We start from the raw sequence: 26408 nt of genomic DNA, 5'->3' as shown, positions 1-26408 counted from the left end.
GAATGTGGCCTCAAAGTCCAAGAGGCACACTGGGGTCCACTCACAACATTATATATTTTTGCCATCATGGGTTGGGTCCCTTCTTTTTGCTATGGGCTGGATAGAAACTTGGCAAGGGCCACAGTTTGCTCTCCTCTAAACTAAGGTTTTGAATCAGTTTCACCTCATGTGATCCAATTAGCAGCAAGCCAAAGCAATCTGATGTTTCAGTGACAGATGAAAAGTAAATAAAATGGCACAGGAGGATTACATGGTGACACGACAGATAGTGCAGGAAATGTGGGTTATTATCAGGGCCAATCCATCCTTTAGGAAAGACTAGGTGGTTGCCTATGGCCGTGATTTCCAAACCAGGTCCTGGAGGCACCCCAGCCAGTCAGGTTTTCAGAATATCCACAATAAATATTCATGATAGATATTTGCATGCACTGCCTCCACTGAATGCAAATCTCTCTCATAAATATTCATTGTGGATATCCTGAAACCTGACTGACTGGGGTGCCTTCAGGACCAGGTTTGGGAACCACTGGCCTAAGACAAAGCTTGGAGGGGTGTGTGTGTGGAAAAGAGATGCTGTAGTAAAAACAAAATAGATCCTGTCTTCTGCAGGAAGGGTGAACAATTTTCAAATAGCCCATCTACCTGGGTAAATAATGCTTCAATACAGCCACTCTGAATTCTCATCCCCTGTAATCTCACCACACTCATACTTCTACTCACAGAAAATGTATACTATATGCTTTCTTGTTGTTATGTACTGCCCCTTTTAGTTTCCCATTGTTCCCCCAATGTTTCACTGCTCTTCTCCATTGTTACATTCCTTAATGATACTCTGAGTTTGTCTCGCTTAACTCCTCACAATGTAATCCATAACCGAGTAGTAACAAATTGTATTTCTATCACTCACAACTTATTGTAAGCCACACTGAGCCCGCAAAAAGGTGGGAAAATGTGGGATACAAATGCAATAAAATAAATAAATAAATAAATAACTTTTGGAAAGTGCCCTCATTACAAAACAGAGACCTGTGTGTTAATACCAGTTGTTAAACAAATAGAAAAGAGACCTAATAGAATGTTAAACCATTAACACGCAAAAACGATTTTTCTTAAAAAAATAAAACAAAAAAACCCCTTTCTGCTTAACCTTAAACCAGTGAAAGAAAAAACCATACCTCTACAACAACAAGAAATGCTAGTTTTGCAGCAATCACATGCCAGTAATATATATTGTGCGAATATTCATGTTCATGTCCAGGGGGATATCGGAAATCACGATACCTGAAAAAGAATAATACAAAAAAGACATCCTCAATTGTAGCACATCAGAATCAGAAGATATGCAATATATTTTTTCTTCTAATAAGTGGTTTAGCTAGGATTGAGTAGGCCATGGATAGAAAAATTAAGATGGGCCCCTATAATACCATTTCTTCCAAAGTAGTGGGAACTGGGTAATCCCTTTCCGAGCTATAGCAAGCAGGCAGGGAAGGCGATATGTATAGAAATTGAGGGATATCTGGGGCAGAGAGCATATAGATGGATATCATGGACTAGGGATAGGAGTGTGTGGGGGGCTGGGGTTTTAGAGTATTAGGCAGGGGATTACATATGAGGTGTATAGGGAGGTACCAAAGACAATAGGGGTGTGTTTTCAGTTTGGTACTAACTGATTAAGAGCCGCTGAAGATTAGTGGTTAGCCCGGAACAGGCGCTTATCCTTCTCCAGAGAAGGGTAAGCAGTAGCAGTGGCGTACTAAGGGCGGGGCGGTGGGGGCCGTGCGCCCCGGGTGCACACTGCTGGAGGGGTGCAGAGAGCAGCCGCACGCCTGTTGGCTCCGCTGGTTCCCTGCTTCCCCTGCCCTAGAACAGGTTACGTCCTGTTCCAGGGCAGAGGGAGCAGGGAGCCAGCGGAGCCGACAGGCGCGCGGCTGCTCCCAGCAGCTAAGAATGCACTCGGGGGGGGGGGGGGGGGGGGTCGTGCTGCACCCTGGGGGGGATGGATGCCTCTGGACCGGGGGATGGGGTGCGCAGCAGCGAGCTGCCCCGGGTGGCAGCCAACCTAGGATCGTCACTGAGCGGTAGAACTACAGAACGTAAATTGAGGTTACAAGTAATGTTAGGATGTACTTTTTCACAGAGAGAGTGGTAAATGCCTGGAATGCCCACCTGTGGGAGGTGGTGGAGATAAAAATAGTAATGGAATTCAAGAATGCATGGGATAAGCACAAAGGATTCCTAACTGGAATAGCAGCAAAACCTGTAGTTGAGAAGTAAGGTAAGTGCTAGCTAGACTTCCATGGTTTGTGTACCAATTATGGATAGATAGATCTGGTTGGGTTGAAGCAGGCTTCGATAGCAACTCCAGTAGATGAAAATTAAGCCAGTGCCAGGCAGACTTCTACAGTCTGTGCAGTGAAAATGGCAAGGACAGGTCAAGACTAAGTATATACAGTATATATATGTTGGGCAGATTGGATGGATCATGTAGGTCTTCATCTGCCATCATCTACTATGTTACTATCCAGCTCATTTTCGAAAGAGAAGGGCGCCCATCTTCTGACACAAATCGGGAGATGGGCGTCCTTCTCTCAGGTGCATAATCGAAAGCCGATTTTGGCAGGAGTGGCCAAAGTTTAAGGGGGCATGTCGGAGGCGTAGTGAAGGCGGTATTAGGGCGTGGTTAACACATGGGCGCTCTCGGCCGATAATGGAAAAAAGAAGGGCGGCCCTGACGAGCATTTGGTCGATTTTACTTGGTCCATTTATTTTCAGGACCAAGCCTCAAAAAGGTGCCCGAACTGACCAGATGACCACCGGAGGGAATCGGGGATGACCTCCCCGTACTCCCCAGTGGTCAACAACCCCCTCCCACCCTAAAAAAAAATTTAAAAACATTTTTTTCCAGCCTCTATGCCAGCCTCAAATGTCATACCCAGCTCCATGACAGCAGTATGCAGGTCCCTGGAGCAGTTTTAGTGGGTGCAGTGCACTTCAGCCAGGCGGACCCAAGCCCATCACCCCCCTAGCTGTTACACTTGTGGTGGTAAATGTGAGTCCTTCAAAACCCACCCGAAACCCACTGTACCCATATGTAAGTGCCCCCCTTCACTATAAGGGCTATGGTAGTGGTGTACAGTTGTGGGGAGTGGGTTTTGGGGGGCTTAGCACCCAAGGTAAGGGAGCAATGTACCTGGGAGCAATTAATCAAGTCCACTGCAGTGCCCCCTAGGTAGGGTTACCATTCGTCTGGATTTCCCCGGACATGTCCTCTCTTTGAGGGCATGTCCGGGGCGTCTGGCAGATTTTGCCCGCACTCACGTTTGTCCGGATTTCTGGACAAACATGGGCACGGGCGTGTACGTGCGGTGGGCGGGCGATCGGCGCCGTGGGTCTGGTCTCTTGTCCCCTCCCCTTCCCTTCCTTACCATGTTCCCTGGTGGTCTAGTGTGACGTCTTCGGGGCAGGAAAGAGCCCCCTCTTTCCTGCCCAGAGAGCTGCCTCCCTTGTCCATCATCCTTCTCGGTCTGGCTGGGGATTCAAAATGGCCGCTGAGAGTTGAAGTCTCGTGAGGCCGCTTCAACTCTCGGTGGCCATTTTGAATCCCCAGCCAGACCGAGGAGGATGCAGCAGGCAAGGGCAGGCAGCGCTCCGGGCAGGAAAGAGGGGGCTCTTTCCTGCCCCGAAGAGAAGACGCCACTAGACCACCAGGGCTAGATAGTAAGTGAGGGGGGGGGGGTATGTGACGGGGGGGGGGGGGGAGTATGTGACAGGGGGGCGCAGGGGGGTATGCGACAGGGGGGCGGGTAGGGGACTATGTGACAGGGGGGCGGGGAATAGGGGGGCGGAACGAGGACCCGAAAGGGGCGTGGTGGGGGCGGGGGCAGGGTAGGGGGCGTGACATGTGTCCTCTTTTTCAGAGGACACAAAATGGTAACCCTACCCCTAGGGTGCCCGGTTGGTGTCCTGGCATGTGAGGGGGGCCAGGGCACTACGAATGCTGGCCCCTCCCATGACCAAATGCCTTGGATTTGGGCGTTTTTGAGATGAGCGCTTTCGGTTTCCATTATCGGCGAAAACCAAGTTTGCCCATCTCTAATGTCGACCTAAATGTTGGGATTTGGGCGGCTCGGACCGTATTATCGAAATGAAAGAAGGGCGCCCATCCTTTTCGATAATATGGTCAGTTCCGCCCCTTCCCTAGTTCACTCTTAGAGATGGCCGCCCATGTTCGATTATGCCCCTCCACGCTAACTGGCTAGAAGCTATTTCTGGCCAGTTAAATCACTTTGAAATTTGACCCCCCCCCAATGAATATAAATAAGATACATTTGTAGTGCCTTCAACTTATTCATATCTATCACATGCATATTCATAAGGGATATCTTGAAAAGTGAAGGAAAAAGATTCTCTCTTCATAAAGGCAGTTAATATATCCCAATAAGTAACATAAATAAATAAAATATTTGATATTTCAATGGAGATTAAAGAGCTTCCTTTTGAGCAGGCATTCTTTTGAAAGGCGAATGGCAAGCAATTTTTCTAAACTAAAGGCAAGTTCTTTGTACAGCTAATCAAGATATAAGGAACTGGTCTAAGTTACAGAGTCATTCTCTTTTCATCAGATCAGTGAAGAAAACAATGCAAGTTACACAGGATTTAAACTGTACAGACTTATTTAGGTCTTAGGCTATCTGTATATGTCATTACAGTGCAGTAAAAAGGAGTTGGGGGGCAAAGGAGTGGAGAAGTGGCCTAGTGGTTAGAGCACCAGTCTTCAAATCCCACTGCTGCGCCTTGTGATCTTGGGCAAGTCACTTAACCCTCCATTACCTCAGGTACAAACTTAGATTGTGAGCCCTCCTGGGACAGAGAAATATCCAGTGTACCTGAATGTAACTCACCTTGAGCTACTACTGAAAAAGGTGTGAGCAAAATCTAAATAAATAGGGGGGGGGGGGGGGGGGTTGACAGAGGTGATAAGACAGTTACACTTGATTGATTTTTGAAAGGCCCTGTATTTGATGTGAGCTATACAACTGTACCAGAAAAGGGTATTTATAAAAGTTCAAAAAGAAGAAATCATAAGAACCATACAGGAACTAAGCACCAAATAAATAACTAAACCTCACGGGCCGATTCTCAAAACACAACGCTGGCGTTATTGCCCATTAGCGCTGTAACGGTGTGCATATTAATGTGCACACAATGCTCAAAAGGCTCTAGCATCAGAAACAACCCGCCCGGCAAAAATTAGCACAAATGATATTTAAATGCATGCAAATGGTATTGCCTCTCATGCTCAGAGAACAGCGTAGAAAAGAACGCTGCTTGGAGTTGGCGGTAGGGTGCTTGAAGGAAGGATTTCTCAGGGTTTTCACTCTAAACTCTGCTGGTTTTGACATATTTCAGAAGTGCAAGGAAGCCCGTACAAGCCTCTAAGCACCGGTACTGAGCCAGGGAGACAAAGTCTGAAGTCTGTTCGGGCAACAATCAAAATCCTGTTGCCGGAAAAATTCACAGGTTCTTTGCAGGGAAGGGAGGGAATTTAAAAGAACGGTGATACAATAAAATCATGTACGATCTCACAAAGCTCAGCAGGGCTCCCTACTCCCCATTTTGACTGGGCATCTGCACGAGAGCTGTGTTTATATCGCATGTGCGCACGTGCCAGGCATGTTCCTCTCCCTTGCGAACTGCACATAAAATTTGAATACTGTTAAGGTTGAGCATGCCAAAGTTATTTTTGTGTGCTGGTCTGGTGGTATTTTCCAGTGTTGTTCCGTACGGCGTTGGAGTTCTGAGCATTGGCCTCTCAGGCCCTGATGCTCAGATGCAAAAGCAGGTGCTACAGGCCATTAGCGTCGGACTAGCACCTGCATTTGCCATCGTACGATACTCAAAGTCGTTACCATGGGAAACAAGGAGCTCTCTCATGATCTGAACATGCCTGGCACGTGCGCACATGCGATATAAGCACAGCTCTCGTGCACATGCCCAGTCAAAATGGGAAGTAGGGAGCCCTGCTGAACTTTGTGAGATTGTAAATGATTCCCACCGATGCTCAAAGAACAGCACACTCCTCAAAGGTGCCCTTACCGCCGGAAACCTTACGCCAGCTCGGTGCTGGTGTTAGGGTGTCTGGTCATCACCTACTAACAGACTTTACTGATCTGTCTGAATAGTCCAATTCAAACCTGTTTTAATATGTCTCCATTTAACGAAACAGCCCACCATGTAGAAGTCTGAGAATGGCTGGAAACCGTATATAGATTGGATGAAATGTAAACTGCTCATGATAAAAAGTGTGTTGTTTGAACAACATACTTCTAAACAATTATACGTTTGTATACATTCAATAAATAAAACCTTAATCCAAGAAATTTACTAAGCTGAGTAGGTGCCTATGAGCCCCCAATAAATGCCAATTCAGAACTATCGCTCTGTTACTGTGTGGCCCAGGCGGTAATTTCATTTTTCACGTGTGCCCACTACATGCACCGGTGGCGCTAACCGGGCGGTAATTGGCATTGTACATATGCTGACGATTACCGCCCGGTTAATACGTGGGACCTTACTGCTAAGTCAATGGGTGGCAGAAAGGTCTCAGGCCCAAAATGGACGTGTGCCAACTTTCATTTCACTGCGTGTTCATTTTCGGGCCCCCCAAAAAAGGCCTTTTTTGCGGGTGCGCTGAAAAATGAACCTGCACGCGTCCAATACACGCGTCTACATCAGCACAGGCCACTTTTCGGTGCACCTTACTAAAAGGATCCCTCAAGTAATTATTGCCTCAAAAAGATAGGGTCTGACCTGATAGGATAACAGAAAAAGGCTCCACATGTTTGTATCCCATCAGCTATGTTCTGGCAACAGAGAGCTCTTCTGTGCATGCTCCAAGCACAGTCCTCCTCCCTTGACTTCCTAATGCTCAATGCTAACAGCTTGCCTATATTTGCATATCATTAGCAGTTGAACATTAGACAACCCTGTTGTCTGGGTGCTATTTTCCCCGGCACTGTTCTGTACAGTGCTGGAGTTTTGAGCATGGAGACCTCAGAGAATAGCTGGAGAATGATGGACAGGAATTTCATGCAGAGCAACAACACAGGGTCATCACAGAAAAACAAAGAACAGTGAATGACCTCATGCATAATCAGCTGGAGACCAATATCTCCTCCTAGGCCAACAATACAGTACCTGAGGCAAAAGATCAGACTAACCATTGGAATAAATCACCTGATACCAAGGTGCCATCTGATGAAGGTGTATGTCAGAACCAGGACATGCAACTACTAAGGGATATGACAATTATCAAAACTCCCACAAACAAACCTTTACAAACACCATCAACTGTCACAGTGTGAGTTCTCAGTACTGTCAAAAGGATTAATGCTCTGCTATTCCAACAAACTGGATCACATTGAGCTCTGTTCTGACCTGGTGGAATTCTTGACAAAACTGCATCTAAAGGTATATTTCCACAAAAGAGAGGACATTTGATTACAAAAAAAAAAAAAAAAAAGAACAACATCTGCTTTACTCCTCCAGATGAACAGAATCATAAATTAGATAACTACACAGAAAGATTTAGACACATTGTAAAAACACAGTTCTTCATTAAAGAAAAAAAAAAAAAAAACTTTCCCCACCATAAAAACGGACTGCAGTTAAAACTTTGCAGAACAATTTCAAGTCAGTCACCCCTATATCTTCTGCCTCTCACAGGGAGAAATCAGAGTGTCCAGTTACAGAGGCAGAAGTTGCTTTGGCCATTTGCTCCCTCCCAGTTCATATGTCTCCATGGACTGATGGGTTTCCAGTTTAATTTTATAAAGTTACAGCACAAGTGGTTTGCCTAAGTTGCATAAGGGAGGGGCAGCCACACAGGGCCCCACACTCCCAGTGGCCCCACCCTTGCACTCTACCTTAAAACAGCATTTCTCGATAGAGGGCTCTGGCAGTGGCAGGGATTTGCACAGGCTGTCTGCTGTTGACCATGAAGCCTGCTTCCTGCTACATCCCACTCACTTCGGACATAACTTCCTGCTTTCACAAAAGCAGGACCCAGCAGAGAGTAGGTTGGAGGCAGATGGCCTATGTGAATCACTGCTGCTGCTCTGAGCCTTTACAGAGAAACACCTGTTTTAAGGTAGGGTGGTGGTGGGGTTTGGAGACAGGGCATAGGGCCCCACAATTGGTAAGCCCAGCCCTGGCAAAAGGTATTCACTTTAGTTCGTGCTATGGGGGGAGAAGGGATTACTTCACCTAACTTCTTGAAAACTGCACAGACTCACTGATTAAAGGGCACAGTGCCTCGACCCTCATAATTTCAAAGGTAGAGGGTAAATTCAGAACATGTAGGACTTTATAAAGTATGGGTGGAAGATGCAGGGAATGAAGGGGGGTTCAATGGGAGATGTTCTAGACTCAGACCAATCACCTCATCTCTGTTCATCAGCCATAGCCAGTCTTTGCTCAGAGCTAATAAATGTTGGTATGGATGTAGTGTAATGGGATGTTGATACATATGCTGTTTGACTGCTGTTATATTCATCCCTCCTGGAAGGGTTTTGGAAAGAAATTACTGAGATACTACAAGCAACAGGGGCCTTAGCACAGAAGGTGACAATATTTAGATCTTCATTTGCAGAACTGCAGCTCCCAGAGGCCAAAGGCCTCTTGTTGGATATTGTGGTTGCCACTAAACTTCAATATATCTTGGGGAAACTGGAAAAATTAACGAATAAAAAGATGTTCTGATGGAACACGGTTTGTCTTTATTATAGGTATGAAGTTGTAGCAGTGGATAAGAGCAACGGAGTGAAACTGGTGAGTGAGATCTGAAAGTCACTGAAAGCATATTTGGCAAGAGTGCAATAGATCATTAAGGGTATACTGTGCTGAGTAGCAGAGGATGTGCATCTATACCAGAGGTGGGCAACCTCAGTCCGAGGGCACAACTCAGTCGGGTTTTCAGGATTTCCCCAATGAATATACATGATATCCATTTGCATACAATGGAGACTGTGCATGCAAATAGATCTCATGCATATTCATTGGGGAAATCCTGAAACCCTGACTAGATTGCAGGCCTCGATGACCAAGGTAAACTCACCCCTGATCTATACTCTATTAACAGCCCACTGGTAGTTGTAGAATGAGCTTAGTAGTAGGCAGCTATCTGTATGAGATAACTTACATGGTCCTTTTTTGGGGTTTTGCTGTTATGGTTTTCTTGCTTAAATTATATGTTTACTGTTTGCCATATCTTGTTCAAAATAAAAAGACTGAGCTTAAAAAAAATATCTGCAGAACCATTAAAACATCACCATCAAACCTGCACACAAAGGAGGACCCAGAAAACGATGTAAAAGAGAGGTACAGACACCTCTCACAATATTACAAGAAACTGAGCAAAGATGAATATATGAAACTGTCATTAAAACATCTTCATGCAGCTTTAATCTCAAGAAAATATGATACCCAGCTAGACCTCTTCTACTATCACTGGAGCAATGGCTGACCGATTTTATCTGGTACTGGCACACTCACATTAAAAATATCTGGACTAATAAAAGGGATCCTCAAGCTCTTGGTGAAAAAAAACAAATAGCTTCAAACAAGATACTACAAATTTTCTGAACAAACCTAAAGTACATTGAACAGCCGCCAACTAACATCCTGTTTGCCATAATAGATATGAAACCATTGTACAGACAGCATAACTGATGTCACAAGATCCTAAAGACGACTTCATGATCTAGAGAAGTCGTCTTTAGGATCTTGGATCATGGATACACAGTAGAAACTGGTTCAAAACTAACTGAAGTCTCCTTGGCCCCAAACTACTTCAGCTTCAATAATGACATCTATTTATAGATTATGTGAACTGTAATGGGCACCAGAATGGCACTCCAGGATGCCCATCTTTTTATATCAGAATTGGAGGAGACATTCCTGAATGGTTATCACAGCAAACATTTCAGATATTACTGATACATTTGGACTGAAGGAGAAAAGAAACTTAAACATTTCTACAATTTCTTCAGTGCAACAGTGGCTTAGCAAGGTGGGGGGCGGGAGGGGCGGTCCGCCCTGGGTGTCAGCTCAGGGGGGGGGTGCTCCCTGCCAGCTCCCCCTCCTCGGCGCATCGACACCCCCCGGCCAGCTCCCGCACCCTACCTTTAAAAAGAATATTGGAATCCGAGGCGAGGCGCAGCGCCTCGCACCTGCCCTGCACGTAAAAGAAATGTGGACCGTGGGGCCTTCCCTCGCTCTATCTGTCCCGCCCTCCGTTGACGCAACTTCCTATTTCTGCAAGGGCGGGACAGACAGAGCGAGAGAAGGCCCGACGGTCCACATTTCTTTTACGTGCAGGGCAGGCGCAAGGGGCTGTGCCTCGCCTCAGATTCCGACATTCTTTTTAAAGGTAGGGTGCGGGAGCTGGTCGGGGGGTGTCGATGCGCCGAGGGGGGGGATGTCATCGTGCTGCACCCGGGGGGGGGGTGGTGCAACAGCGAACCGCCCCGCCCCGGGTGGCAGCCCCCCCTGCTACGCCACTGCAGTGCAACCCACAATTAGACTGAAAATTGACTATTCCATGGAAGATTCCACATTATGAGTCACCACTCAGGAAAAGGATCTAGGTGTCACTGTTGATGACATGTTGAAACCCTCTGCTCGGTGTGCAGCAACAGCTAAGAAAGCAAATAGAATGTTGGGAATTATTAGGAAAGGAATGGAGAACAAAACTGAGACTGTTATAATACCTTTGTATAGCTCCATGGCGTGACCGCACCTCAAATATAGTGTGCAATTCAGATCACCACATCTCAAAAAGATATAGCAGAATTAGAAAAGGTACACAGGGAATGGCGATGAAAATGATAAAAGTGATGGGATGACTTCCCTATAATGAAAGGTTAAAGAGGCTAGGGCTCTTCAGTTTGGAGAAGAGACGGCTGAGGGGAGATATGATAGAAGTCTATAAAATACTGAGTGGAGAGGAAATGGTAGACGTGAATTGCTCATTTACTCTTTCCAAAAATACAAGGACTAGGGGGCATGCAATGAAGCTACTAAAAAAGGTTTGGACAAATTCCTGGAAGAAAGGTCCATAAATCGTCATTAAGGTAGACCTGTGGAAAGCCACTGCTTCTCCCTGAGGTTAAGAAACATGGAATCTTCCTACTTTTTGGGGACTCTGCCAGGTACTTGTGACCTGAACTGGCCATTGTTGGAAACAGATTACTAGGCTAGGTCTTATGCTAAAGAAGTAGAAAAAGTGACAGCAAAAGCCAGAAGGATGCTTGGGTGCATAGTGTGAGAAATGGTCTGCAGGTAAAAGGAAGTGATAGTGTCTCTGTATAAGACTTTGATGCGATCTCATTTACAGTACTGTGTACAGTTCTGGAGACCACACCTTCAAAAAAATATAAACAGGATGGGGCTGGTCCAGAAGGCAGCTACTAAAATGTTTCTTGTAACACATAATACAACTTCAATAAAGATGAAAATGAAAAAAAAAGATCAGTGGTCTTCGTCATAAAGCATATGGGGACTGACTTAAAGATCTCAATATATATATATATGTTAGAAGAAAAGGGGCAAGGGGAGGGATGATAGAGACATTTAAATATCTCAACAACCTTAATACACAAAAGATAGACCTCTTTCAACTGAAAGGAACCTCTGGAATGGGGGGCATAGGATGAACGTGAAAGGGGATAGACTCAGGAGTAATGTAAGGAAATATTTCTTTATGGAAAAGGTAGTAGATGCATGGAACAGTCTCCCAGTGGAGGTGGTGGAGACAAGGACTGTATCTGAATCAAGAAAGCATGGGTCATACAGAAGGAGTGGAAGGCACAAAAGCAAAGTGCCAGGTTGGCCAAAGGCACAATTTTATTCTTAAAATCCAAAAGATATGTTCATAATACAGTCTTCTTATTCAATATATGGGATGCGCTAGATGACAAACACCCAAAAAAGCCTTCAAATTCAGAGCACAGGATGTGCTCGACAACAAACATCCAACACAGGCTGTGTTTCAGCACATATGCCTTCATCAGGGGTCCTATCAATGCAGCAATTATTTATGAAGTCCTGCAGACTGCAGTTGCCTGAAGCAAAAAAATGCACCACACTTAAACTTCTGATACAATCATGCACCCAGTGGCATCCTTAAACATAATAAAAAGATATCACCTACAACTTGTTTGTTGACCCATATTTACACATATCCAAGATGAATAACAAAGAGGGGCATAATCGAAAAGGGCGCCCAAGTTTTCCTGAGGACGTCCTCGCAGGATGTCCCGGTGAAGGGGCGGGGAAACCCGTATTATCGAAACAAGATGGGCGTCCATCTTTCGTTTTGATAATACGGTCGGGGACGCCCAAATCTCCACATTTAGGTCGACCTTAGAGATGGTCGTCCCCCATTTTCGGCGATAATGGAAACTGAGGATGCCCATCTCAAAAACGACCAAATCCAGGCCATTTGGTCATGGGAGGAGCCAGCAGTCGTAGTGCACTGGTCCCCCTCACATGCCAAGACACCAGCCGGGCAACCTAGGGGGCACTGCAGTGGACTTCAGAAATTGCTCCCAGCTGCATAGCTCCCTTACCTTGTGTGCTGAGTCCCCCAACCCCTCCCCCCCAAAACCCACTCACCACAACTGTACACCATTACCATAGCCCTTACGGGTGAAGGGGGGCACCTACATGTGGGTACATTGGGTTTCTGGTGGGTTTTAAAGGGCTCACATTTACCACCACAAGAGTAACAGGTGTGGGGGGGATGGGCCTGGGTCCGTCTGCCTAAAGTGCACTGCACCCACTAAAACTGCTCCAGGGACCTGCATACTGCTATCATGGAGCTGGGTATAATATTTGAGGCTGGCAAAAAATATTTTTAAATGTTTTTTTTTGAGGGTGGGAGGGGGTTAGTGACCACTGAAGGAGTAAGGAGAGGTCATCCCCGATTCCCTACGGTGGTCATCTGGTCAGTTTGGGCACCTTTTTGAGACTTGGTTGTAACAAAAAAAGGACCAAGTAAAGTCGCCCAGTCCAAGTGCTCGTCAGGGACGCCCTTTTTTCCATTATGGGTCGAAGACGCCCATGTGTTAGGCACGCCCCAGTCCCGCCTTTGCTGCGCTTCCGACATGCCCCCATGAACTTTGGTCGTCCTCGTGATGGAAATCAGTTGAGGACGCCCAAAATCGGCTTTCGATTATGCCGATTTGGTGGGAGAAGGACGCCTATCTCTCGATTTGTGTCGAAAGATGGGCGCCCTTCTCTTTCAAAAATAAACCTGAAAGTAATCACACTTCTCTGCCAAAAAAATAATTCAAACATAAATGCAATAACTTTGAAGGCTTTTCTTTGTGGTTACCATTTTCATTATATTGAACTAAAACTCATTTTTAAAGAAGGATAATCAAGTTTCTTCTGAAGAGAACTTGCCTGCATGTGGTGTCATTGCCAAACCAAGGTACAGGGTCTGGCCGACTCTCCTCTGTAAAATCTGCTATGCTGAAGACTGAAAGAGAATTGTTGATGTATCCATCCATGGTATAGCTGCTATGATTTCCATAAGGAGGGACAGAGAATGACCAGTAATAAACCAACCGGGGAATCATATCTGATGTAAAAGCAATTATCATCGCCTAAAAGAGAAACAGATCATTATTTTTGAATTTATACTGCCCTACTTCAGATATACGTCTCATTTGCCAGTTCTATCTTATAGTGCTTCGCTTTGCATAAGCTGTGATTAAAATGGAGTGGCAAATCTAGGAGTTTATTATTTTGTTTTTTTAATCCACTGTTAGTTATCTGGATGTTAGATTTACTCATCTTTCCAAATCAAGGCAAGTTACAATTATTTCCCTTCCTAGGAGGGCTTACATTCATTGAAAATAATAATAAAAATTCATTTCTGCAGATAAAAGAGTTTTCTCTGCAGAAATAGGCTTTCATAACATTTTCCTAATGGATACGCATGTAAATTTATGTGCATTCAACCTGTAAGCACATAAGTTTATTAAGGCCAAGCAGAGGAGTTTCTACGAGCAGGGGGTTAGCATTTACATGATTATTTTCTAAAATACATATATATGCACACAAATTAGTAAATGTCAGCATGCCAAAGAGCAGCTGTAAAGGTATATGCATAAAATCCATGGGCTAATTTTCAAAGCAGATGTATGTGTATACTTTTGTGTTGGAAAATTACTGCTGCCTGCACAGAGCAAAGTACGACAGTTCTATTTATGTGTTTGCACAGTTATAAAATTACCCCATATTACAGGCTGCAGTTAGTACTGAGAGCAGGGGAAGCCTCTCTGGTTAAGTGAACATTACTGTGCTAGTAATTTTGGAGTTCTATTACTAAAGATGTAGTAAATGTTACCGTTTGCATACCACAACTTAAAAGGGCTTACTGAGGGACGCTCTCAAGTGTCTTGAGGTAATTCCTTAATCTGCGTGTGCTACCTGCATGCTAAAAATTATTTTTTGGTTGAGGAGGCTTGTAAGGGGGCATAGAGTGGGTGTTTCTGCTTTAATCAGTTAGTAGATCTACATTAGCGTGCGCTGATTAGTGCAGGATTATTGCGTGTGCCCTTACCGTCTACAAAATGAGCAGTGCTATGTACTCACTCACTAATGGCAAAATTAGCATTAAAAAAAAAATAGAAAATCGGCCATTTACTGCTGCAGTAGAAATTGCTTTCGCATGTGGGAAAGACTCACGTAAGGGGTGCGCTAAGGTCACTTTTTTATCGCAGCTTGGTGACTTAGGGGTCCTTTTACTAAGGCACATGATAATGATATGCGTGTGCTACATAAGACACCCACAGGAATATAATGGACATCTTATCATTTAGCGTGTGCTACTTGTTATCATGCACTACCTTAGTAAAAGGACCCCTTAATTATTCATATAGGGCCCTGTTTACTAAGCTGCGCTATAGGCGTAATAGTGTTTTTAGCGTGCACTAACGCTAAAGACACCCATAGGAATATATGGGTGTCTCTAGTGTTAGCGCATATGCTAATTTTTAGCATACGCTAAAAATGCTAGTGCACCTTAGTAAACAGGGCCCACAATCTGTTCTAATTTCATTAAAAAAAGCAAAATTATTTATTAGCTTAGAACATTAAAAGATAGGTAATAGAAAGCCCCACATTCGTGGACAAGAGGGGAATTTATCACCACAGGGGCTTTTCAACAGTATGTGATTCACTATAAACAAATTATTTGCAGTTCAGTGAGAAGATTATATTTATTTTATTTTTGTTACATTTGTACCCCGCGCTTTCCCACTCATGGCGGGCTCAATGCGGCTTTATAATTTATGCTTGTGGTTTTTTTTTGCTTAAAACCCTTTATATTAGTTCAGGTATCCCTGCCCCCCCTACAAACTTTAAATAAATAACTAAACAACTTATCAGCACTAAGATGCAGGCAGCAGTCCAGCAAGATGGGTGCTATCTAGTCTTCCTCATTGAGTACCACATGCATAATTCTATACGGTGTATGTGTACACTCTGTGGAAAGAGCTACTTGCTTTTAGAAAATGAGTCTGATCTCTGAAGGAACTGAGGCAGACAAAGAGGAAAATGGAAGAGATGCTACCTCTAATCTGGCAACATCTGTATTGCCTTGATAAGATTTTAAATGCTGCTGGGGAGTTGCTGGCTGTCTTGTTTTTATGTGTTTACCCATAGGCGTAGACTGGGGGGTGCGAGGGGGGGCAATGCCCCGCCAAACCACGACAAGGTGCTGCCGCGCCATTAGTTAAAAAAAAAAAAACACATGCAGGCACGCGCTCCTCTCCATCCGCTTGGCTTCCCTGCCCTCTCTGTCTGCGTCCCGCCTTCCTCTGACGTCAGAGGAAGGCGGGACGCAGACAGAGAGGGCAGGGAAGCCAAGCGGACGGAGAGGAGCGTGTCCGTCTACCCCTCTCTCTTTCTCCCTCCCTCCGGCGCAGGCAACAGTCTTCAGCTTTTTCAGCGTTCCTGGCAGCGGTAGCGATGTACACGCTGCTTTCGGCTCTGCCCCAAAGCCTTCTCTTCAAGTTCCTGTTCCCGCATAGGTGGGAACAGGAACTTGAAGAGAAGGCTTCCGGGGCAGACCGAAGGCAGCGTGTACATCGCTACCGCTGCCAGGAACGCTGAAAAAGCTGAAGACTGTTGCCTGCGCCGGAGGGAGGGAGGAAGAGAGGGGGTAAACGGAGTCACGATCTTGGACCTCGCGGGGGGGGGGCAGTAGAAGGAAGATGGATGGAACTGGGAGGGGTGGGGAGCAGAGGGAAGATGGATGGTACTGGGAGGGGTGGGGAGCAGAGGGAAGGAGCAAGAGATGGATGGGACTAGGACAGGGGGGAGCAGAGGGATGGACCAGGAGATGGATGGGATTGGGAGAGGTCAGGCACAGCAGAGGGAAGGAGCAGAAGATGGATGGGACGGAGGGATGGTGAGCAGAGGGAAGGAACAGAAGATGGATGGGACTGGGAGGGGTGGGGAGCAGAGGGAAGGAGCAAGAGATGGTTGGGACTCGGAGGGGTGGGGAGTAGAGGGAAGGAGCAAGAGATGGTTGGGACTCGGAGGGGTGGGGAGCAGAGGGAAGGAGCAAGAGATGGATGGGACTGGGAGGGTGGGGAGCAGAGGGAAGCCTACTGGAAAGAAGACACTGCATAAAACAGAAGACACTGGGACCAAAGCGAATAGAAAAACTAAATGATCAGACAACAAAGGTAGATAAAAGTATTTTATTCATAATTTATTAATTGAAATGTGTCAGCTTTTTGAAATGTGCATCTGTGATATTTTGCCTGTAAATTTCAATTCCTTCCTCCATATTAACATATTCATTTGCATATGTATATATGCAAATGATATGCTAATATGCTCCGCCCATTCTTTGCCCCCCCCAAATGAAACAGTCAAACTACGCCTATGTGTTTACCACTGATATAAAGTGAGGGAGGGAGGTTCTAGAAGCCAAATTTAGGTAGAAAATTAAAATCTTCCAAGAGGAAAAATGAGCTCTGGGAGTCTCAATGCATGGATAAGATGATGGTGCAGGGAAGAGGGATTTAGATTTGATTGGAACCATGAAATATTCTGGGGAATGGGGGAGTCTCTTCTGAAAAGATGGGCTCCATCTTACTAGAGTGGAACTAAGTTGCTGGTGCTGGCATTTAAAAAGCAGATAGAATAGCTTTTAAACTAGAACCTAGGGAAAGCTGACAGCCACTCAGGAGCGCATGGTTCAGAATAAGGTATCTTGGAAGGACACTATCGAAACACAGAAGTTAGGGCAATAAAGTAAGCCAGATGCCTTTAAGTGAAAGCAGACAAGGATTAAAGATTGCAAATTATCTATGTGAATTGCTAAACAGGTTGTAGATACAAACAAAAAGCACATTGAAATGTCTGTATACAAATGCTAGAAGCCTAAAAAAATATGATGGGAAAGTTGGAGGACATAGCACTAAGGGGCCCTTTTACAAAGACGCAGGAGGGCCTTCACGTGTACAGTGTGCACCAAATTGATAAACATTGATAGAGCACAATGGGCATTGGGGGGGGGGGGGGGGGTTGGTCAGGAGCTAATCAACCTAAGGATATCATTGCATATTTCCACAGCTATAAAATGAAGGAAACCATGGCATCTAGAGCATGATCAGTGGAATCATTAAACTGGGATACCTATCAAACTGAAATTTACCAAGACCTCTCTGCCTTCACCCTGTGTAAGAGAGTGAAGGGACATTATCACCAAGCTGAGTTACTACTACTAAACATTTCTATAGTGCTACTGGATGTATGCAGTGCTGTACACATTATAAGCAGTTGCTTTCTCTATCCCTAGAGGACACACAATCTAAGTTTTTGTACCAGGGGAATTGAACCTAGGTTGCCAGGATGAAAATCCACTTACTAACCATTAGGCCACTCCTCCAAGGGTTGCTGGAATGAATGGTAGAAGACGTTCATGGTGGAAAGATCAATGGGGTCAAGAAATAAACCCAAGCCAGCTTCTGAGGGAGTAGGGAGTAAAGTGGAAGAGTCTCTTTGAACCAAAGACTGGGACTTTGACAAGATTGTTGGAGGACTAAGAACAAAGTGGAACTTTCTTTTTTCTTCTTCTTCTTCCCTCTCTCCCTCACCTTCTATTTTTAACTCTTTCTCCTATCTGAGACTGTGTGGTGGATGAGTTGGAGGGTGTGATGTTGAATAACGGGGAGGGAATGGGTGAATGGAGTGTTAGTAGAGAACCTTGAGGAGAGCTTGCTGGGTTGAGGAATGGCAGGCACTGGATTGTGGAGGGAGGGGTAAGTAGTGAAGAGATGAAAAGACTTGGTTGGGTTTGGAGGGAGTGGTTAGGGAACTAGAGGTTAAGAAGAGAGGGTGGGGTTGAGAGGAGTCAGGTAGCTTTGGACTTTTGTTGCATCTTTAGGTATCACTGCCAGTATGACTTCTAGGAAGTTAAGGGTGCTTTCCATTAATGCTAAACATCTTAAGTCACCCTTTAAGATGCACTCCTTATGGAAGTTTGTTGGTTGGTCCAAGAGATCCACTTGCTTCAAAAAGATGAGCACCTACTCTGCTCTCTATCGTCACAGCTATTTTGCTTCTAACTGCTTCGAGTAGAAAAAGGGCGGGGAGCGGATTTTTTTTAACACTGTCCCTATAAGTGGCAGTCCATGAAATAATTAGGGATTTGTTTATCTCAATCCCTATAAGCAATAGTCCATGTAATAATTAGAGATCTGGAGAGGGGAAGGAGGTGGGGGGGGGGGGGGGGGGATTCTTAGCACTCCAACTAACCACTGGCTCAGATTGCTCAATATATTCTTCATCTAGATCCCAAATTTTAATCATGGGCATTCTACAAAGAACTGGATGAGAAACTACTGGCCAAGGAAGAGGTTCAGTGGATTGCTGGCATAGAATACTGATAACTCAGGTCAGGCGCCATTTGTATTTTTTGCCTTCTTTGGGTGTAGTGGATTTATGGAGACTTAGGAATCCGATAGCTAAAGAATTTATGTTTTACTCTCATGTGCATAGCTCCTTCTTCCACATAGATTACATCTTGGTGGACCACAGGTTAGTCCAGGCTGTAACAGAGACAGGTATAAGGGGATCAGGTATAGTCTGACCACAGACCTATCTAGGTGTTTTGAGATAGGGAGAAACTAAATAAAACATTGTTAGATTATAAGGAGACACTGAAGAAGAATACTTTGAGCTCAATGTTCAGGATGATATTTGCCCTTGGACCATTTGAGATTGTTTTAAGGCAGTAGATTGTAAGCTCTTTGTGTATGGTGTGCAGCGCTGCGTATGCCTTGTAGCGCTATAGAAATGATAAGTAGTAGTAATTTGAGGGCACTTGATTCAGATTGCTAGTAAAAAAAAAAGATCTGAGGAGTTACAATGCAGTCAACTTACACAGAAAATAATGGATCTGGAAAGGTAAGTTAGGTATTATCCCATGCAGAAGAAGCAGTGAGAGCTGGTAACTGCAAGAAAAACTGTGGATGTTATGGGTGTAAAAGATAAACTTTGATATGAATAAAGCCAGACAGGTTTATTTTGAAGAGGGGAATCAGGTAAGAAGGCTACTGGCCCACCATCTTAGGAAGCAATGAGCCTCAAATGCAATCTTTTAGATTGAGAGGAAGGGTGGTGACAAATAACAGCAGATTCCCATGAGATCAGAGATATCTTTTATAAGTTTTATGAACATCTGTATTCCACAGAGGTAGTGAGTGAAGAGAGGGAGGTCAAGGAGTATTTATTAAGTTTGGATCTCCTGCAATTGAACAAGGCTGAAATTGAGTTAGTGGAGACAGAAATCTCTGAGGAAGAGGTGTTGCCAGCAATTGAAGCTGTTTAATTGGGAAAAACTCCAGGATTAGATGGCTTCACTGCCTGCTTTTTTTTTTAAAGAAATTTGCTGATCTCCTGGCTCCCTATTGGTCAACTACGACAATCGTTGAGGAGAGAACATGTAGCACTAATATCCCAACAAAATACAGTTTTCAATGAAAAGCCAAATTAATCAAAAATAGAGGAAGGAAAAAGCCTCAAAGAGCTCCAAAGACTTAGCCCTCAAGAACTAAAATAATTCATCACGGCATAAAAAAACTTCCTCTATTAAATTTTACTTAATTACTGCAATTGTTTGCAATTATAGATAACTTAGCTTTGCTGTCACAACTTCTAATGGTGCCAAAGAGCCAGCGGAGATCACTCTGTCTGCAGTAAACCTGTGACCAACTGCATCAGGGTTCATAGTTTACTTCTAAAAAGACAGCAAAAACAAACATTGGCTAAAAAATCTAAATAGCTACACATCAAAATAAATATATAACTGCAGGTTGATGCAGTTGGTCACAGGTTTACTGCAGAATGATCTCCACTGGTGCTTTGGCACCATCAGAAGCTGCAACAGCAAAGCTAAGTTATCTATGATCACAAACAATTGCAGTAATTAAGTAAAATTTAATAGAGGAAAGTTTTTTATGTCAATGATGAATTATTTTGGTCTCCCACTGGTCACCCTGTTCAGTCTGATGCTGGCAGGTGGCACGTTTACATTACAGTTATTCTTAAGGAGGGTAAAGACCCCCTTTAATGCAGATCCCACTGCCCAATTTCCTCATTGAATCTTACATTAAAAGTTTAGCTATAGCTTAGCTAAACATGCAAATTATTTTACAGACAAAATCATATATGAGGACCAGCTGGGTTTATCCCAGGTGGATGGTGGGTGATAATTTAAGGCAACTGGTAAAGTTAATACACTAGGCATGGATCAGGAGTACTCTGCTGGTTCTACTTGTGATCAACACTGAAAAAGTATTTGACCTGGTGGAGTGGCCCTTCATGATGGCGATGCAGGGGTTGGGCTTTAGAATACACTTTAGGAACTGGATTGAAGTACTACATCATAGCCCTAAAACTCAAATTCTGAGTGGGGAGCACTCAGAGGTTTTCCCATTGGGGCAGGGGACACAGCATGGGTGTCCACTCTTTTCCCTGTTGTTTGCAATGGTGATAGAATCCCTAGCGGCTCAGGTCCATAAGCGTAAGGAGAACATGGGGTTGGAAGGGGGTGGAGAGGAGTACAAACTAATTTAATTTGTACATGATACAATGTTAACTGTGGCTTATTCACAGCAGTCTCTTCCAAATCTCCTTCAGGAGATTGAAAAATCTAGTCATCTATTGGGGTTTAAAGTTAACCTAGCAAAATCAGAAGTGTTAAATGCACTACAACCTGCAGAGATTCATGAGGTGGCCAGGTCTTTTCCATTTTGGAGATCAAATGTCTCACTGAGGTATTTGGGCATCCAGGTAGGGAGATCAGGAAACTGTACTCATTCAATTACCCTCTACTATTTAGAGGCCTATGGAGGGATATGGACAATTGGAGTAGATTAACATTATCATGGATAGGTTGGCAGCAGCAGTAATGGTACTGCACGTCTGGAGATTCATTTAGAGGATAGAGATCTGTTTGTATTACATTGGAAGATCGACAGTTACTTCATTTTTATTGAGGGCATTTTGATGAAGTGTGGTCTATGTTCTTTTGTTCTATGATTTTGCATGATATCAGCTCATATCTGTTATACCCCTGATGAAGATTATTAGAAACATGGCCACATTGGGTGCTATGCTTGGTTAAGACAATGCAGTTTAAATTAACAATCCTTGGTGTGGTGTTCCACTTTTGTTGTCCATTTGGTGTGGCTCCATATCTCTCATATCTGCCTGTACCACAGGGATCTGTACTGGGCCCGGTGTTCTTTTTAACACATTTATAAATGATCTGAAAATGGGAATGATATGTGAGGTGTACAGGTGACACAAAATTATTCATAGTTGTTAGATTGCATGCAGTTGATGAGAAATTGCAGGATGACCTTGGAAGACTGGAAAATCCAAATGACAAATGAAATTTGATGTGGACAATTGAAAAGCAATGTACACAGAGAACAATAACCCAAACCATAGCTATATGATGCTGGGTTCCACATAGAACTCACCACCCAAGAAAAGGATCTAGGTGTCATCATGGACAACACATTGAAATCTTCTTCGCAGTATGAGGTAGCAGCCAAAGAAGCAAACAGAATGTTAGGCATTATTAGGAATGGAACAGAGAAACAAAATTATTGTAATTCTTTTGCATTGCTCATGGAGCGACTGCATCTTCAGTACTGTGTGCAATTCTGATTACTTCATCTCTAAAAAGATATAGTGGAATTAGAAAAGGTGCTGATAAGGGCAACCATAAGGAAATGGAATGGGTTTCATTTGAGGAAAGACTAGTGAGGTTTGGCTCTTCAGTTTGGTGAACAGATGGCTGAGGGGAGATATGACAGTGGTCTTTAAAATCCTCAGTGGAGTGGAATGGATTAATGCAAATTGATTGTTTGCTTTTTCAAAAAATATGAAGACTAGGAGACATGCTGTGAAGTTGCTAAGGAGTACATTTAAAACAAATCAGAGAAAATACTTATTTACTCAACACATTGTTTAACTCATTGCCAGAGGATGTGGTAAAAGCCATTTGCTTAGCTGGGTTTAAAAAAGGGTTAGACAAATTCCAGGATTACATTATTAGTCCATAAACTAATAATGTAATCCTGGGGAAACCCACAGCTTATCCTGGGGGGTAAGTAGCATGGAATATTGCTATGATTCTGCCATGTATCTGTGATGTAGATTAGTCACAGCTGATAACAAGGTGCTGGCTACATGGACTCAGAAGAATTTCAGAATGTAGCAACAATAAATGGCCTTTTTTGCTAAATCAATTCTTGTACAGTAATTATACAGCAGTCAGATTTTGCATTAACAAAGGTATTTGTTACTAATGTAAAGCTCTTCAATAAATGTATATTTTCCAGTCTCAGTACACATACATTTGTACCTAGTCTTGCCCTTGAAATACCATTAATAGAGTGAAAAAAAATTGAAGTTGTTATACTGAACCTACATTGGTTGCCACAGCAAGAATTGCTACACCTTGCATGATGGGCTGCCATGCTCCGATGTCCTGTGCTTTCTCTGGTACTGCACGTCTGAATTGGCTGGTAAGCTTCCAGGCATCCAGTCGTATTTCCACCAAATTATTAACAAGTGCCAGAAGAGGTGCCAGTGGGAACGAAGCCACAAACAAAGTCACAAATCCAAACTGTATGACTGAAAATGAAAATATTAGCAAATTATTCTGCATAAAAATAGGAAGAAGTCACAAATCCAAACTGTATGACTGAGAATGAAAAATTTAGCAAATACTTCTGTTTAAAAATAGGAAAGAAAAATTTCTGCTCTGACTGGCTCTTGGATTCTTCTTCAAAATCAATATTTAACAGGACTGGTAGAACAGCAGTACCCATATTAGGGGTTGAGCCACAAAACGGGATGGTGACAGAGTGCAAGAGACAGGACTGTTCCCTCCTATGCGTTTCAACCTGCAACGGGGGACAGTGGACCTTGTGTCAGCATATTTATAGCCCACTCCTTCACTTCTAGAATGCACACTCAGACAGTTGTCCTCCTTCCTCATTAGTGTCCTGTTATACTGGAAACTCTTTTGAAAGGCTGGGGCCTGTGATCACACAAGGACACTTACTGCTGTTGAGTGGAAGAGGCCAGCTGAAGAAGGGAGAGTGGAGGTCTGCTATGGGGGGGGGGGGGGGGGGGGCACAGTATGAGCTGGGTCGGGAGGTGGAGTCCAGACCTCCCACTTAAAAAATACTCCCCCTTGTCATCTCTGGAAGTGTATATATGCCAACCAAACATTTATACCTGCTCTGAAGCAGGTACAGTGCAACTCTGTTCCTGCCCTGCCCAGATTCCATCCTGGGAAACACCTATGCACTGTCTTGTCACCATGTATATGCAAATAAACCACAGGGTAATTTTATAAAACACCTTTTCTATGTGGAAAACAAGCTTTACATATGGAAAAACCTTTATAAGATTAACCCCCATATCCAAATTAATAGATGCATGTCAGTAAATCTAGCCTGAAATTTGTACCTGTCCAAGGTCACAAGGAACATCTGCAGGATTTGAACCCAGGCTTCACTGGTTCTCAGCCTACTGTCCTAGCCACAGGGATATTCATCCCCTTAACTTTGAGGGGGTAATTTACAAAGGCGCGGTAGTGTTTTTAGTGCATGCTAATGATTAGTATGTGCTATACACTAGTGATGCCCATAGGAATATATGGGTGTCTCTAGTGTTTAGCACATGCTAAAAATGCTAGTGCGCCTTTGTAAAAGGCCCACCTAGTGAGGTAGGCCAATTTCCAGCTAAATTTGAAGCAGGTTTGTAGAAAAACAAATGGTATTTTAAGTTATCCTGCCTGGGATCAGGGGCATAACCAGCATTGGAGTTTTAGGGCAGCCCAGGGGTGGGCTGGGGGGGGGCAACACATTTCCTCTTCCCCCCTCCTCATTGCTAACCTTTGTGGGTAGGGATGCTCAATGCCTGCCAGCTGATGAGATCCGCTGCCGGGACTGCCCCAGTAGGAAAGAAGTCAGCTGCCTCTCTTCCTGCTGCTGAGCATCCACAAGGGATGCCGATGTTGGAAGCAGGAAGGAAGGCAGCTGACTTCTTCCATTTCAGCAGAGGATCTCATTAACTGGCAGGGACTGGGCATCCCCACCAACTAGTCAAAAGGTACTCGTTGTGGAGGGGGCCTGAGCCAAAAGTGTGTGTGTGTGGGGGGGGGGGGGGGGGGAACTCAGGCCCCCAAGGCCCCCCCATGGTTATGCCACTGCTTGGGATTCTTATCAGATTTTGCTTAGTTGAACTAGAGTCAAATTGAAATCTGTCAGATGTCTATTTGACTACAATTACTTTACATATCCCTCTATCTGAAAATCTAAGAAAGAATTTTAGACAATGAAAAGATAATTAAGACTTGAAAAGTTGGCTCACATAATTGATGACCGAAGTAATTCAGGAAAGAAAACAGTTGGGTCCAATGTTCATAAAAAGCTGAGCTCCTAAATGTAGGCTCTTAAGTTAGTTGCCAAAATCTGTCCCTATTTTCATCCCCTGCGTTGAGATTGCCTCCACTAGTGCGAATTTGGATTCCTATTTTCATCCAAGTATAGGATCCTTTCAGCTGAAAATTCATCTAAATTTAGGCCTGCTATTCATTTACTAGATTTAGGATCCTAATTTATGTGCGTAATGCTGAAAATCAGAGCTAAAGTTCTAACATTTCCCTCCATCCTAAATCCACTCCTCTTTGGTTCCCACTATTTAGGTCCTAAATTTAGGGATTTAGGCACTCAACCCTAGTAAATTTTCAAAGAGGCCAATTTAAAAGCCCAACTCTCAAAGTTAAGAGATTACACCTTTTAAATAATGGCCTCTATTTAGTGAAAAATGATCCACATATTAATTGATATTTAGTGGGGTTTAAGTGGGCAGGAAAGGCTTCTGTTTTTTTCTTTTACATAGAGCCTTCGGGGTTTTTTTCCCCACGTTATGTCAGGGGTGTAGCCAGACACCCAGTTTTGGGTGGGCCTGGGCCCAAGATGGGTGGGCAGAAGAACTCCGTCTTGTCCTACAATTTGGTCTTTCCCTCTCTTGCCTGCATACCATGTGGTCTCTCAAACAACCCCCGCCCCCCCCCCCACATAACTTTTAAATAGCAGATTTTCACCAGCAGCGAGCAGCAACCAATACACACTGCTCATGTTGGCCCCACAGCATGTATCAGTTGCTGCTCGCTGCAGGCAAAGATCTGCTATTTACAAGGTATGCAGGAGGGACAGTTGTTGGGAGTTTTCAGCTGGTGGGGCTTGGGAATCCCTGCCAGCCACATCATAGGTGTGCTGCTACTGGGTGGGCCTGGGCCCACTCAGGCCCACCTTTGGCTACGCTACTGCGTTATGTGCAAACAGCTTATAGTTATATATTTTGAGTTATACTGCCATCCTGTGACATGTAGTTATATGGAGTGATCCAATGAGTCATGAGAGCTGTATTGTAGGTAATACATGATTGAATGTTTTCTGCTTTTCATTTCCTGACTCAGGATGTAATTTTTTTCCTAACTGGTCACCTCTAGAAGAAGGGTATATTGGGAAAGCTATTTACACTGAAGGTTAAAGTTTCATTTCAAAGTGCTCTGTGCTAGACTTGCAACAATCATTTGTCTTAGACCCTAAAAGAAAACATGGGGCTCCAAAAAGTTGGGGTCCTAAATTCCCTGTCCTATTTTCAGTCAAAACTTAGGAGCTTAAGTTTTCAGCTGAAAATGTATTTTAATTAAGGAGCATAACAGTTATGTTTATAAATTTAGTCTTCTCATGCATCTGCCTAGATTTATGAGCCTAGTACTG

The 26408-nt window shown here is 44.0% G+C and overlaps 1 protein-coding gene across 3 annotated transcripts in view; it reads right to left on the bottom strand.

The window, feature by feature from the left end:
• Positions 1-26408, bottom strand: part of ANO6 (anoctamin 6) — a 261187-nt gene that overhangs the window by 4834 nt on the left and 229945 nt on the right. For all 3 annotated transcript variants that reach the window (XM_030216966.1, XM_030216968.1, XM_030216967.1), the window contains 3 exons: positions 23036-23241; positions 13471-13673; positions 1176-1281 (listed from right to left, as the gene is read on the bottom strand). In XM_030216966.1, coding sequence (XP_030072826.1) covers positions 1176-1281; positions 13471-13673; positions 23036-23241 — 515 coding nt within the window. The remainder of the gene's footprint in view (positions 1-1175; positions 1282-13470; positions 13674-23035; positions 23242-26408) is intronic.

Source organism: Microcaecilia unicolor, chromosome 10 (genome assembly GCF_901765095.1).
Source record: "Microcaecilia unicolor chromosome 10, aMicUni1.1, whole genome shotgun sequence".
Taxonomy (NCBI): domain Eukaryota; kingdom Metazoa; phylum Chordata; class Amphibia; order Gymnophiona; family Siphonopidae; genus Microcaecilia; species Microcaecilia unicolor.
The sequence above is the reverse complement of the archived record's forward strand: the minus strand, read 5'-3'. Positions and strand labels throughout refer to the sequence as shown.